This window comes from Nerophis lumbriciformis, linkage group LG10, assembly GCF_033978685.3.
Source record: "Nerophis lumbriciformis linkage group LG10, RoL_Nlum_v2.1, whole genome shotgun sequence".
NCBI classification, from domain to species: domain Eukaryota; kingdom Metazoa; phylum Chordata; class Actinopteri; order Syngnathiformes; family Syngnathidae; genus Nerophis; species Nerophis lumbriciformis.
This window is the reverse complement of record NC_084557.2, coordinates 10,565,911-10,581,485: the sequence shown is the minus strand read 5'-3', so window position 1 is coordinate 10,581,485 and position 15,575 is coordinate 10,565,911. Positions and strand designations below refer to the sequence as shown.

Sequence of the window (15,575 nt, the reverse complement as noted above, 5' to 3'; positions counted from 1 at the left end):
AGGCGCACCGGATTATAAGGCGCATTAAAGGAGTCATATTATTATGATTTTTTTACTAAATGTAAAATACTTCCTTGTGGTCTACATAACATGTATTGGTGGTTCTTTGGTCAAAATGTTGCATAGATGATGTTTTACAGATCATCTTCAAGTCGCTTTCTGACAGTCGCATCAGGATGCGCCGTTTTGTGGGCGGTCTTATTTACGTGGCTCACCTTCGACAGCGTCTTCTCCCCGTCATCTTTGTTGTAGCGGTGTAGCGTGCAAGGACGGGAGTGGAAGAAGTGTCAAAAGATGGAGCTAACTGTTTTAATAACATTCAGACTTTACTTCAATCAATAACGGAGCAGCATCTCCTCATCCGTGGCTCACTAGTGCAATAACAACGCGAGAAATGTGTCCCGTGAAAAACCTTCCGACCGGAACTCTCTAATAACTAAAGTTCCTTGGGTAAATTATGTAAACTCACTACACCGGTATGTTTTAGCGCTTTCATGGCGAGTTTACTGACAGATATAAGTAAGAACTTTACACTACTATATATTAGAAATGGCAACAGCGGAGGATGAATGTCCCATAACAAGAAGATAGAGAAAAAGTAGAAGCTTATCGACTACGGTGTTGGCACGGACTACAAAGGCGGACGCGCGCAAATTTTCAGGACTTATGCAGATCCCAAATACAGATCAGCAGGTAAAAAATTAAAACATATTTTCAGTTAATTCACCTTTTTTTGTTAAGTACATAACTCCACATGTGTTCATTCATAGTTTTGATGCCTTCAGTGACAATCTACAATGTAAATAGTCATGAAAATAAAGAAAACGCATTGAATGAGAAGGTGTGTTCAAACTTTTGGCCTGTACTGTATATGATTTAAGTGTTTAAATTGTGGACATGCATTTCACAGAATTCCGTAAAAATAAAAATAAAAAATACAAAAATATATAGATGTTATCCAAGAACAGTTATTTTTTATTTTAAAAACTTAAACTCAACTCAAGGATATCAGTGCTTAAACAGTGCCCAAATAGGTACTTAAAAATAAAAAAATAAAAAATATACAGATGTTATCCAAGGACAGTTATTTTTTAAGTACCTATTTGGGCACTGTTTAAGCACCGATATCCTTGAGTTGAGTTTAAGTTTTTTTCAAACATGCATGCATACAACATGATACATCACAATTTCCAGTTTCTCTATTCAACATGTTCGAAAAGGAGTGGGAAGAAGCAGAGCTTATTTAATCCTACCCGTTTTCCTTTACATAACAGTTGCTAAAACTTTTGTTCACTTCCTGTTCTCAATTTATTCACAATATATACTCCATAAGTAATAACATTAAAAATACCGTATTTTTCAGAAAATAAGTCGCACCGGAGTATAAGTCGCACCTGCCGAAAATGCATAATAAAGAAGGAAAAAAACATATATAAGTCCCACTGGAGCCCGGCCAAACTATGAAAAAAACTGCGACTTATAGTCCGAAAAATACGGTAAATAGTCATTAGTGAAGTAAGTTATATTTCATAAGGTGACAAAAAAGATTATCTAGAAAATGAATGGATGGATGGGATAAATTCAGAATGTTTATCACGGTTCTTCTTCTTTGTACTTTGTAAACACTTTAGGTTTGAAGAGTTTCTTGAAGTGGATCATGTTAGTACATTGTTTGATTTCTTTGCTTGGTCCATTCCATAATTTAATTCCACATACTGATATACTGAAGGTCTTAAAGGGTAACATTATCACCAGACCTATGTAAGCGTCAATATATACCTTGATGTTGCAGAAAAAAGACCATATATTTTTTTAACCGATTTACGAACTCTAAATGGGTGAATTTTGGTGAATTAAACGCCTTTCTATTATTCGCTCTCGGAGCGATGAGGTTACAACGTGACGTCACACCGGGAAGCAATCCGCCATTTTCTCAAACACATTACAAACACCGAGTCAAATCAGCTCTGTTATTTTTCGTTTTTTCGACTGTTTTCCGTACCTTGGAGACATCATGCCTCGTCGGTGTGTTGTCGGAGGGTGTAACAACACGAACAGGGACGGATTCAAGTTGCACCAGTGGCCCAAAGATGCGAAAGTGGCAAGAAATTGGACGTTTGTTCCGCACACTTTACCGACGAAAGCTATGTTACGACAGAGATGGCAAGAATGTGTGGATATCCTGCGACACTCAAAGCAGATGCATTTCCAACTGGACAGATCAGCTTTCAGGAAAAGAGAGCGGATGAGGGTATGTCTACAGAATATATTAATTGATGAAAACTGGGCTGTCTGCACTCTCAAAGTACATGTTGTTGCCAAATGTATTTCATATGCTGTAAACCTAGTTCATAGTTGTTAGTTTCCTTTAATGCCAAACAAACACATACCAATCGTTGGTTAGAAGGCGATCGCCGAATTCGTCCTCGCTTTCTCCCGTGTCGCTGGCTGTCGTGTCGTTTTCGTCGGTTTCGCTTGCATACGGTTCAAACCGACATGGCTCAATAGCTTCAGTTTCTTCTTCAATTTTGTTTTCGCTACCTGCTTCCACACTACAACCATCCGTTTCAATACATGCGTAATCTGTTGAATCGCTTAAGCCGCTGAAATCCGAGTCTGAATCCGAGCTAATGTCGCTATATCTTGCTGTTCTATCCGCCATGTTTGTTTGTATTGGCATCACTGTGTGACGTCACAGGAAAATGGACAGGTGTATATAACGATGGTTAAAATCAGGCACTTTGAAGCTTTTTTTTTTAGGGATATTGCGTGATAGGTAAAATTTTGAAAAAAACTTCGGAAAATAAAATAAGCCACAGGGAACTGATTTTTAATGGCTTTAACCCTTCTGAAATTGTGATAATGTTCCCATTGTTGTACGTGCGTACAAATGTTTTAAATAAAAATTTTCTCTAAGATTATATTTATCCTTATATATCTCCTTCATTTTATAAATGATACCCAGCCTTGGCCGACCACCTAAAATTCTGGACAGTCTAATAAATCAAATCGTCCTTGATGCGTTTTCAAATCCACTGTGCTGGCTGAGTGAGTCGAATTTATTGCATCCAGTAATGAGTTACCGTCCAAAAATGGACTTCACACTCAGCTTTACTCGGTTGTGTCATATGGCAGATAAATTAGGATGCGAGAATATTCCCCACACAACATTCAGACTCTCACATTGAGCAGAGTGTGACAGAGTGAAGAGAGTGACAAACTGCTAGCAAATAACAGGTGACAATGCAGCTGTTGCCCGGGCTAGTATGTTAATGAATGCAGAGGGGTGAGAGACTGGGTTGGGGGCACTATTTAGCAAGGGCGACCAGATGTTCTGACCACCCTGGATATATCCACATACTGGGAGCAACAAAAGAAAAATGATCCAGGATTTCATGATCTCAATCGGCATTTATCATGAATTCAGCTTTAGTGGAAAAACAAGTCAGACATGCACCATTCAGCTGCACAGTGACCTTCCTGTTCACCAAGACGGGTACTCTCAAGTTATTTTGAAAAGCAATTTCCAAAGTGAACTGTGCCCAGCCCAAAAAAAAGGAGCCAGTGACATGTACAGCACTTAGTGGAGCGCACACATTGTACTTCTCATTTCCAAGTCATGTTCCTATCGCCATGACTTTTCATTCGAGCACAACAGTCAAAGCAATGAATGGGTTGGCACTGGTGATACAGACAATACGGGGTAGACCGGTCTTTCAGATGCCGTAAGGACTTGGACACTGACGGAGGAGCATTGCAAAACATCAAAAAAGGAGGAAGAAACAAAACAGCCAATGTGAAGATGAGGCGAAGCAACGCCGCCTTGAGTTGGCCTTACTTGCTGGTAAAGTTGAGGCCTTGGGGCCGAGTTCTCAATCAAAGTGTGAGTCATGACGATTAAAGGGTCATGTTCCTTCATCTAGTCCAGTGTGGAGAGGAGCAATCAATAGTCAGTTTAGAGCAGTGTTGCACGACAAAGACAACACTAACAACGTTTTTGCTTGCATATCTGGCATTAAAACAGACACACAGACGTGTATAGAGAAAACAAGTCGTTATATACCAAAGAAGACAAAGACAATCCTCTGTTATTGCAGTTCATCAGGCAATGAGGGGTAGGATACAGTAACTCTACACTCTGTAGCATATTGACTACCATGCTTTAAAGTTGCAGATGCTTAATTTTCTGTTCAACTAAAAATACTGTCAAGCACATTACAATAGTAATATTGAGTCTTAATATTCAGGCATTTGTACCAATAAAAATAAGATTAAGCGAATACATGATTGCCTTAATAAATTGCAGCTCTTCGGACAAACAATTTTATGGACAATGGAACCCATTTAAGTCTACACCCCTCGACATAACTATACTTTTGCCAAAGACATATCAAGAATGGGCAATTTTTAAAGATTTTTTTTAACCAAAAGCAGTATGTTTCTATCAATTTGCTTATATTTCTACGTTGATTCTTGTGTTTTACTATAATATTTTATACTCCTAACAGTTAAGCTTTCATACATGTGCAAAGCATTCTTCCAGTGGCTAACAATAAAAAATATAAAAACATGGGTGCGTTTTCTTAGTTCCTGTGGTAAAACCCAGGTCAATGTTGGCATGCTTTTATTTTGAAGCTTACTTTACACTGAACAGGAGATCCCTGCATGCAGGTTTTAATGCTGTGTAACTAAGCAGTAGTTATGTTGCTGTTTTGACACAGTTTGATGATAATTTCAACAACACGACATAGAACAAATGTCACACTTGCAGCAAATGTCAGAAGACCTCCCGCAGATACACCATTGTCTTCAGAGATGCCAACTAATACAGCACGTCTACATAAACGGATCACATTTTGATAGAAATGCCCCGTTTGATCTGTAATTTTAAAGCAGTTTGCCATTTATGTCGACGTGGTATTAAGAAGGATTTTTAGTTATAAGAAGAACATGAAGGCTGGGATTTGAGTTGACTATAGCTATGTGCACATGGACACATTTAATCGGACGAAAAGCCTAACCGGAATAAAAATGCTTTATGTAAACACGCCATTCGGTATATTCTGACCCGATCGCACACGTTTGGAGCAAAATTTTATTCCGATCGAGACGGGTGGTTTATGCCGAAAGTCATTTGGATTGTAGCATCTTCCGAAATTCTGGTTGAAATTATCCTTACTGCGTATGTCTTTGATGTCAGCTTTACTGGTGGTGGAGCGGGGACTACATTTAGTAGACTTTGAATAAAACGATCATCTCGCTGCTGTCTCCCCCCATTCAACATGTGCAGACGTAGCGTTATATGCTGCAGAGTTTGTTGATTTAAAACGAGACTAGCAAAAACAAATGTATGCGCTGGAGTGGCATGTGTCGATGTAACAATAAAAGAAGGGATCAAGTTGTCGTCTTAACGAGCTGTTTTATTCACAAAATTACAGCTACTCCAAGTGCTAACAGCTGGCCTCAGACAGATACACAGAATGTCGTGACATAAAGACGCACCGCATCCCGTTCAATATCACAAAATAAAAATCACAGAACAGCTTCATTTCAAAAAGAGAGGTAAAACAAAGTAGTTCACAGAAGGGAAAAATGATAAATACCGTGATAATGTCGGACAAGCAGAAATGCACAAAGCCATGTTTGTTTACATTGGACTACACTGCTTTTCCAGCATTTGCAGTGAGCAAACTCGTCAAAAAGATAACGCTATAGCACAAATAATATTCATGTTCATGTTAGGTTCTGCGCATGTCAAAGTAAAGCATTCCGTTTGAAGGTGTGATGCATAAAAATGCACGTCATAAGATGATCGGGTTTTTTTCAGGGTCCATGAACACAGTAACATTCTAATCTGAATTATGATCAGATGAAATAAATGCCGTCCATGTTGTCTACTGACACCTGCTGACCTACATGAGCCAAATCTGAGTTTTGACATCTTAAATATGTCCTGATTCTGACTACATTTAACTACAAAACCAAGTTAGGCTTGCCAATGACTTAAACGGGTTCCACTGTACTGGACTAACAAAAAAGGGCTATGCAACCATGCATTACCACACCTGTGAGTCCAAATACAAGAGAGTCCTTTGGAGATGATGAGACAGATCATCATTCTAGCATCAGCAGCAAAAGGAAGAAGATTGACAGGAAATGAGGCACATTGTGTATTTATTTCATCTTTTATACTTTAGTTGATGTCATGGACATACAAAGACAGTCACAGAAGGGCCCGTTAAGGAGAAGACAGGAGAGAGGACAGACTTGACTTCAGTGACAACTACATATGACAGCTGGGCTTTGCTTGTGTCACAGCAGCTTAATATGGCTGCACAATTAGTCTGAAGTGATGGCAAACCCTCTCTCACACCCCGCTGACCTACATGAGCCAAATCTGAGTTTTGACATCTTAAAAATGTCCTGATCCTGATTTAACTATACTACGTGTGGCCACAACCACGTAGGGCTTGCCAATGGCTTTAAGTTTCATTCCCTGCTAACATCTGTCTAGACTCTTTAGGGAAGTGAAATCATTTAATCAAGTGCTTACCCTACAAGAGTGGCTCTAAAGTTGGATTAGATTTTGTGTAGCTAATGTTTCCCATTACGAAACAACTATCCTGTATTAGGATGTATCACGAAGGTGTGAGATGGATGACAAACTGTAGACACCACACAATAACAAACATGCCTGCAGAGGAATCCCTTGTGAGGGCTAACCTTTGGGTTGTCACCATCCATGTTTAGTTGCGTAAGCTGTGATACAGTGTGCTCCCGGATACTGTTAAACTCTGCCTGCTGCCGCCGCAGCTTTATCAGAAGCAAAGTCAGTTCCTCAGGCTGCAAAGGAGGGAGGGTTGTGTGGGACGCACAGCCATTATCAAGCAGGGGCAGCGTAGTGGGAGAGGAAAGAAGGAAAGAACACACCAGGACAGCAGATGCATAAAGGCTACCAGGGACTGACTTTCCATGCGGTTCACAACTATGAGATTAGCCAGGGTGTAGGCAGCATGCATACTCCCCACTTCCATCCAAGACAGAGAGGCAGCTCAGCATTCATGACGCCAATCAGTTCACACATTACCATCACCGACTTTGACGTAAATTCCTGAACTGGCTAAGAGTCGTGACGGACAGCGTCTTTCAATCTTCACTGACGCGAAGCGACTAAAGTCAGCTCACATTTAACCCGATCACTTGCAGAAAGAAACCTTCTGTCTGATTATGTGACTATTAAGAATTTGTCACAAGGTCATCTTGGAAAAATCAGACACAGTGGAATAAAGGGAGGGAAGAACATAATAACAACCCCAATACTAACAAACCATGCTTGAACCCTTGATTTAGCACAACAGTGGTATCTTATTTACACAGCGCAGATACTGTAGATAGCAATACCAAATAATTAAGACTTACTGTTTTTCTTTGGAGAGACTGGGCAGTGACAGTCTGGACTGGAATTCCTATGGGCATTGACCTTCTATCGGGTGGATAGACATACTGAAAGAGACAGGAAATGGTACAAGAAAAAGCCTTACATTCATTTCCTGAAGAGCTGGTTCACTCAAAAAACACAAAATACAACGTGAGTCAATTGCCAAGGCTTTAACGTTTTTTATGAACTCAAACTAAAGTTCCAATACAAGATTACCGGTAGCGATTCCCCACATATCCACTGTCCTTCAGCCTTAACGTCCCAGAATTTGATGATTTTTGCAAATGCAGTTCTGTTTTATTTAATTTGTGGGGAAAAAACACCCGATCTGGGTTTTTTTTTCCTATGAAAATTGGCAATTTTTTTAGTTTGACTAAACACACAATTTGTTCGCACTAAGCCAATCATAATTAGGGCTGTCTTCAAATAGTCGTAGATTTGACCATCTGATTCGGAGGAGTCTGATTCAACTATAAACCTCGCAGTTGAATCGTCTGATATTCAAGAGTTAGAACCTGTTGGGGCCCTTGATTACAGCAAGGAGGGTTGGGAGAAAAACTAATTGTGTTCATCATATCTTCTTTAAATATTATAATAAATATTCTTGACTGCAGACAATTAGTTTAGACAGTAAGCGATAAATCTTAGTTTCAGCTAACCCTTCAGGATAGATTAGATTGATCATCAGAGATGGGCTAAATCGAACAAATCATATTCAACTATGTAAATCCTTAGTCGAAGACAACCAAAAAAATTATTTGTAAATACAAAATAACGCAAAAAAATTGACAGCATAATACTACTACAACATACAGTACGCCATTACAAGAGGGCAGTGTCCTGTGTGGCAATGGAAGCATTATCTTCTACTGTCAACTTTACTTACAATACGACCTAAAAACCTGCAGTAAGGTAGACGTGGCTTGGATAAAACGCCGGGACGACCCAGTGGCCACTGGAGTAGTGGAGTCACATAACACCGGGAGATGGAGGCGGTGCCACAGCAGACAAAAGGTGGCATGGTGCTAGAATGATACTCCACTCATATTTCATTATCATTCGTAAACTGTGAGCACCTACACATTTCACGGTCCAAAATGGTATGTAATAGTTGTGTGAGCCATTTTAGGGCTGAAAGCTGGATTGTGCGTCTTGTGAATCTGGATTGTAAATAGACCAAAAACAAATGTCCACTGCAGGACACTATCATATCTATGAAAAACCAAAGCCGAACGATGCATATAAGCCAGTGCATCTGAAATATATTCTGTTACACCCCCAAAGGAAAAAAACAATTTTTGCGCTCCCCCAACTCTCCACCGTGACTATAAATAGTATAATTTGTCAATGAAATTGTTTTAACTATACCTCTGCACAACATTGTGAGCGTATTAACATTAAAGCAGGCCTGGGCAATTATTTTGACTTGGGTGGCCAAATTTAGAAAGAAAACAAATGTTTCTGGGGGCCGGTATATGTATTTTTAGGAACCCTAATACAAAAACCTCACAATGTCTGATTGAATGCTAAAAACGTTATGACAGACCGCCTTAAAAAACGCAACGGAATTGTAATTTTTTTACTGAATGAGACACCCAGAATGTACATGGCAGTAAAGAATGTGGGATTTACAATATTAACTATGAACAATAAAACACTGAATATTGACAACATATGAACGTCACACCCCCTCTTGATTCACATATTTTACAATCAAGCAAAGTGATATATCACTAAGCATTAGAACTTTGTTGTAAAATCTCCTTCCACTTCTGTCCCTGACACCCGCATTTTCAGGCTGGCCGCTGTGGAAACACTCTGTGGACACGCTTCCCACCCACACTGCTTGGTGCCTCGTCTGAGCTGCTGTGACTTAGATTACCATAGGAACTAATTAGATGACCATAGTAACTAAATAGATTACCATAGTAACTAGTATATCGTGCAAAAGTGCAGATCCCAACCATTGAAATACTTTGTATAGTTCAAGACTTACGGTCATTAGATAACATCACTGCACATCATAATGGCAGCTACACTTTCCATCTTAAAGATCTAAAAAATTATTTGGGAATGTCCGGCGGGCTAGATTGAAAAGCCTAACGGGCCGCATGTGGCCCCCGGGCCTTAATTTCCCCAGGTCTGCATTAAAGGAAACAACGCATCTGTCTTTCCTAATCTCCCATCGTGGTTAGAGTGAAGCAAAGTGCTACATACGCGTCATCATATTCTGGTACGGCAAAAGAAGCCTGTTCCCCGCGGTCACACGCTTCGCACTCAACCCCCAGGGGAGACCCGCCCCACTATTTGATAAGGACTGATACAAGCAAACATAACTTATAAGGCAGGGGTGTCAAATTCGTTTTCATTAAAGGCCACATCGCAGTTATGGTTGCCCTCAGAGGGCCGCATATAACAATGAGTAATATATGAATATATATATAATACATTAACAATATATTTTTTTACATAAGCTGCAAAAAAATATTATATTTTACTTTAAAAACTGGCAGCTCAGTCACCGGAATTTTACAGTAAAAGCAGTGTTTTTGTTTTTTTTACAGCATATAAAATATAAAACCTGGAATGGAATGGAGAAACAATACCACTGTTTTTAGCGGTAAAATTCAAGCAACAGAGCTGCCAGTTTTTTTTAACCATAAAATCTTCTTGTTTTAATGTTTTTTTGTTTGTTTGTTTTTTAATGTTTTAGCGTACATGGGAAAAACCAGTACCAAAGTTGATTTTACTGTAAAAAAACTCAGTCGGTGGAATTTAACTGTAAAATCTATTGTCAATTTTACAGTCTACAATTTGATTAATAATATGTTTTGAAATCATAAGTCAAGCAGATATTCAGGTACAGTATTTATCTTTATTTTAACAAAAAATATTTTTGGAATACATGATATTATAATAATTAGATTTTGATAATATTGAATTTTAAAAGATATGCAATTGCATGCAGTACATGATTTTTTATGTCAAAAGGGTAAAAACAAATATACAAACCCCTTTTCCATATGAGTTGGGAAATTGTGCTAGATGTAAATATAAACGGAATACAATGATTTGCAAATAATTTTCAACCCATATTCAGTTGAATATGCTACAAAGACAACATATTTGATGTTCAAACTGATAAACTTTTTTTTTTTGCAAATAATCATTAACTTTAGAATCTGATGCCAGCAACACGTGACAAAGAAGTTGGGAAAGGTAGCAATAAATACTGATAAAGTTGAGGAATGCTCATCAAACACTTATTTGGAACATCCCACAGGTGAACAGACAAATTGGGAACAGGTGGGTGCCATGATTGGGTATAAAAGTAGATTCCATGAAATGCTCAGTCATTCACAAACAAGGATGGGGCGAGGGTCACCACTTTGTCAACAAATGCGCGAGCAAATTGTTGAACAGTTTAAGAAAAACCTCTCAAGCAGCTATTGCAAGGAATTTAGGGATTTCACCATCTACGGTCCGAAATATCATCAAAGGGTTCAGAGAATCTGGAGAAATCACTGCACGTAAGCAGCTAAGCCTGTGACCTTCAATCCCTCAGGCTGTACTGCATCAACAAGCGATATCAGTGTGTAAAGGATATCACCACATGGGCTCAGGAACACTTCAGAAACCCACTGTCAGTAACTACAGTTGGTCGCTACATATGTAAGTGCAAGTTAAAACTCTCCTATGCAAGGCGAAAACCGTTTATCAACAACACCCAGAAATGCCGTCGGCTTCGTTGGGCCTGAGCTCATCTAAGATGGACTGATACAAAGTGGAAAAGTGTTCTGTGGTCTGACGAGTCCACATTTGAAATTGTTTTTGGAAACTGTGGACGTTGTGTCCTCCGGAACAAAGAGGAAAAGAACCATCCGGATTGTTATAGGCGCAAAGTTGAAAAGCCAGCATCTGTTATGGTATGGGGGTGTATTAGTGCCCAAGACATGGGTAACTTACACATCTGTGAAGGCGGCATTAATGCTGAAAGGTACATACAGGTTTTGGAGCAACATATGTTGCCATCCAAGCAACGTTACCATTGACGCCCCTGCTTATTTCAGCAAGACAATGCCAAGCCACGTGATACATCAACGTGGCTTCATAGTAAAAGAGTGCGGGTACTAGACTGGCCTGCCTGTAGTCCAGACCTGTCTCCCATTGAAAATGTGTGGCGCATTATGAAGCCTAAAATACCACAACGGAGACCCCCGGACTGTTGAACAACTTAAGCTGTACATCAAGCAAGAATGGGAAAGAATTCCACCTGAGAAGCTTAAAAAATGTGTCTCCTCAGTTCCCAAACGTTTACTGAGTGTTGTTAAAAGGAAAGGCCATGTAACACAGTGGTGAACATGCCCTTTCCCAACTACTTTGGCACGTGTTGCAGCCATGAAATTCTAAGTTAATTATTATTTGCAAAAAAAAAAAAAAGTTTATGAGTTTGAACATCAAATATCTTGTCTTTGTAGTGCATTCAATTGAATATGGGTTGAAAAGGATTTGCAAATCATTGTATTCCGTTTATATTTACATCTAACACAATTTCCCAACTCATATGGAAACAGGGTTTGTATTTAGTTAGATCAAGATTAAGCATTTTATTGACGCATATTATTTCCAGGCTTTCGCGGGCCACATAAAATAATGTGTCGGGCCAGATTTGGCCCTCGGCCCTTGAGTTTGACACCTGTGTTATAAGGGATCATAAGGTTTTCGTTACATAGAGAAGACCTTATTCCGTACTCCACTAACCTTGTGCATTGGTTGCCTCTGCCGCCTGTCAATACTCATGTCTCTTTGGTAGAGAGGAGAAGCGATTTCCGAGCGGGCGCTGCTCATGTTGTAGGACCGTGCCTGAGAGTAGCCACCGTACATAGATAGGGATCCATGCGAGGGCGAAGGTGGAATGGAGTAGCTTGGCGCAGCATGCTCTGAAAGGTTGATCATGGTTTTGGGGCTTGCCAAATGGCCGTAGGTCCCTGGCGGCCTGGTGTAGGCCTGTCGTTGCTGCCACTCGTACAGCTGCCACATGGTATCGGTGCGCATGGAGCGGCGTTTCTCAGCCATCGGAGGACCCAGGACTTGCTCGTACAATGAGGGTGAGATACTGCAGATGCTGTCCCGCTGTGCCATGCTATTTCTGGGCATGCTGCGGTAACCATCACCCAAATGAGGCCCATAGGGCATCCGATGGTTTGGCATGTTTCTAGGGAGCGTCTGATAGGATGTGATGCTGTGAAAAAATAAATAAAAGGTCAAATTACAAGAGGTGTTTTTACAGTATACAGTAGGAGTGACTGGCGAGGGAGTAAAGTATAAAGTAGTATTTCATAATATGTAAATACTGTAAAAAATGTATATTGATTTTGGTCTAACAGTGTTACTTCTGTGGTGTATATATACACTTATAGCATACTTGCCAACCTTGAGACCTCCGATTTCGGGAGGTGGGGGGAGGCGTGGTCGGGGTGGGATGGGGGCGTGGCTAAAAGGGGAGGGGTATATTTACAGCTAGAATTCACCAAGTCAAGTATTATATATATATATATATATATATATATATATATATATATATATATAAGAAATACTTGACGTTCAGTGAATTCTATATGTGTATATATATATATATATATATATATATATATATATATATATATATATATTTATATATTTATTTTATTATATATATATTTTATTATATATATATATATATATATATATATATATATATATATATATATAAAATAAATACTTGAATTTCAGTGTTCATTTATTTACACATATACACACACATAACACTCATCTACTCATTGTTGAGTCAAGGGTTGAATTGTCCATCGTTGTTCTATTTTCTGTCACTATTTTTCGAACCATGCTGAACACCCTCTCTGATGCATTGCTGTGTGGCACGCACAAAAGTGCTTTCATCAAATGCACTAAATGGCAGTATTGTCCTGTTTAAGAGTGTCACAACATTGCTGTTTACGGCAGACGAACTGCTTTAAGGTATACAAAAAAGTGACTGCTGCTGTTGTGTGTTGTTGCCGCGCTGGGAGGACGTTAATGAAACTGCCTAACAATAAACCCACATAAGAAACCAAGAACTCGCCCTCCATCATTCTACAGTTATAACGGCATTGGGCAGGTACGCTTTTTTATATTGTGGAGGACCTGAGTCCGCCTGAATTTCGGGAGAAAATTTGTCCCGGGAGGTTTTCGGGAGAGGCGCTGAATTTCGGGAGTCTCCCGGAAAATCCGGGAGGGTTGGCAAGTATGACTTATAGGCTTCACTCAAAAACACACATTTGATCTCTTGTAACAGAAAGCAAGCTACGTCCATCATCAGGGGTACTGGGGGAAAAAAAAAGATTCACATCCGAATCTCGACTCCTATTTATTTCAATCAGATTTGAAATTTTCAAGAAATAATTTTTAAAAGACGTTTTTTTTAAGGCCAGTATATACAGTATGTCATATGTAACATGTGTACGTTGTTAGACCTCACTCCCAAACTCTTTATAAGATCTTGCGCTGGACACCATGTTTACAATCCGGGCTTTTAGCTCGACTCTCATTCGGGGGACCCAGGTTCAAGTCCCGGACGTAAAGGAAGCAGGGTCTGGACATGTCAGGTTACCGTATTTCCTGGACCATAGGGCACATCAGATTATAAGGCCCACTTCTCCTGTGAATTATTATTTGAAACAAACATTTAAATTGCTAAACACAAGAAATAACTCATTACTTAACCTTTCTGATGGAGAGGCACATCAAAGTTTTGCAATTGACAAAATATGTTAGTTACTCTGTTGCATTTTCTTTCAGAAGAGAGTTGAGTAGATCTTAACTTTAAAGCCATACAGATATTTTAATCTGCCTGGAATCAGGCGTATTAGGAACAAAGAAAACTAAGAACAAGGTTTTGTGTTTCTGTGTCTCTTTGGTCAATGGAAAGAAACAAAAAACAAAGGTTTGCTTTAGCATGGGTTCACAGTTAGTCCAGCTGGCAACAAGAGTTTCCATGACTATTTCCAATCAGATTTGGCATTTGTGCGTACTGGTTTGTACCGCGAAGCAGCATTGAGCAGTTCATGGACAGGTCGGAATTAGAGCAATGCTGCAGATGACATGTGGTTGAAGTCCAAAAGTAGAAACGAGTAGGAAAGGTGTGGAAGGAAAGATGGTGTGAAGATGTATCTTCATCACAGGTGAAAGTAATGAGAACATTGTCCTGGCTTGATGGCTTGCACTTTCACTTTCACTTTCACTTTCACACACACACACACACACACACACACACACACACACACACACACACACACACACACACACACACACACACACACACAGTACAGGCCAAAAGTTTGGACACACCTCATTCAATGTGTTTTCTTTATTTTCATGACTATTTACATTGTAGATTGTCACTGAAGGCATCAAAACTATGAATGAACACATGTGGAGTTATGTACTTGACAAAAAAGGTGAAATAACTGTAAATATGTTGTATTTTCTAGTTTCTTCAAAATAACCACCCTTTGCGCTGATTACTGCTTTGCAAACTCTTGGCATTCTCTCGATGACCTTCAAGAGGTGAAATGGTGTGCTTGAAGCTCATGGAGAGAATGCCAAGAGTGTGCAAAGCGGTAATCAGAGCAAAGGGTGGCTATTTTGAAGAAACTAGAATATAAAACATGTTTTCTGTTAATTCACCTTTTTTTGTTAAGTCCATAACTCCACATGTGTTCATTCATAGTTTTGATGCCTTCAGTGACAATCTACAATGTAAATAGTCCTGAAAATAAAGAAAACTCATTGAATGAGAAGGTGTGTCCAGACTTTTGGCTTGTAATGTATATATATATATATATATATATATATATATATATATTTTTTTTTTTTATTTTATTTTATTTTTTATTATTATTATTTTTTTTTTCATCATTTTTATCTTGCAATTTTACTTTTTATTCGAACCCTTTTACCGTATTGCTTTTGCACTATCTTGTTTAGCTCATTCATTGTTTATGTTCTTTGTTTGTTTAGGTTTTTTTTGCTCTATGCTTTTTAACCTGCAAAGCACTTTGGTCCAATTTAAAAATTGTTGTAAACGTGCTATATAAATAAA

General features: G+C 39.1%; 1 protein-coding gene across 5 annotated transcripts in view; it reads right to left on the bottom strand.

Moving 5' to 3' along the window:
* Window positions 1-15,575, bottom strand: part of LOC133612660 (pleckstrin homology domain-containing family A member 5-like) — a 237,311-nt gene that overhangs the window by 32,792 nt on the left and 188,944 nt on the right. For 2 of the 5 annotated variants that reach the window (XM_061970282.2, XM_061970281.2), the window contains exons 11-14: window positions 12,200-12,680; window positions 7,420-7,503; window positions 6,066-6,119; window positions 3,839-3,919 (exon numbers count right to left, since the gene is read on the bottom strand). In XM_061970282.2, coding sequence (XP_061826266.1) covers window positions 3,839-3,919; window positions 6,066-6,119; window positions 7,420-7,503; window positions 12,200-12,680 — 700 coding nt within the window. Of the gene's footprint in view, window positions 1-3,838; window positions 3,920-6,065; window positions 6,120-6,723; window positions 6,844-7,419; window positions 7,504-12,199; window positions 12,681-15,575 lie in introns of all 5 variants that reach the window. The other 3 variants (XM_061970283.2, XM_061970284.2, XM_061970286.1) reach the window with 2 other exon arrangements.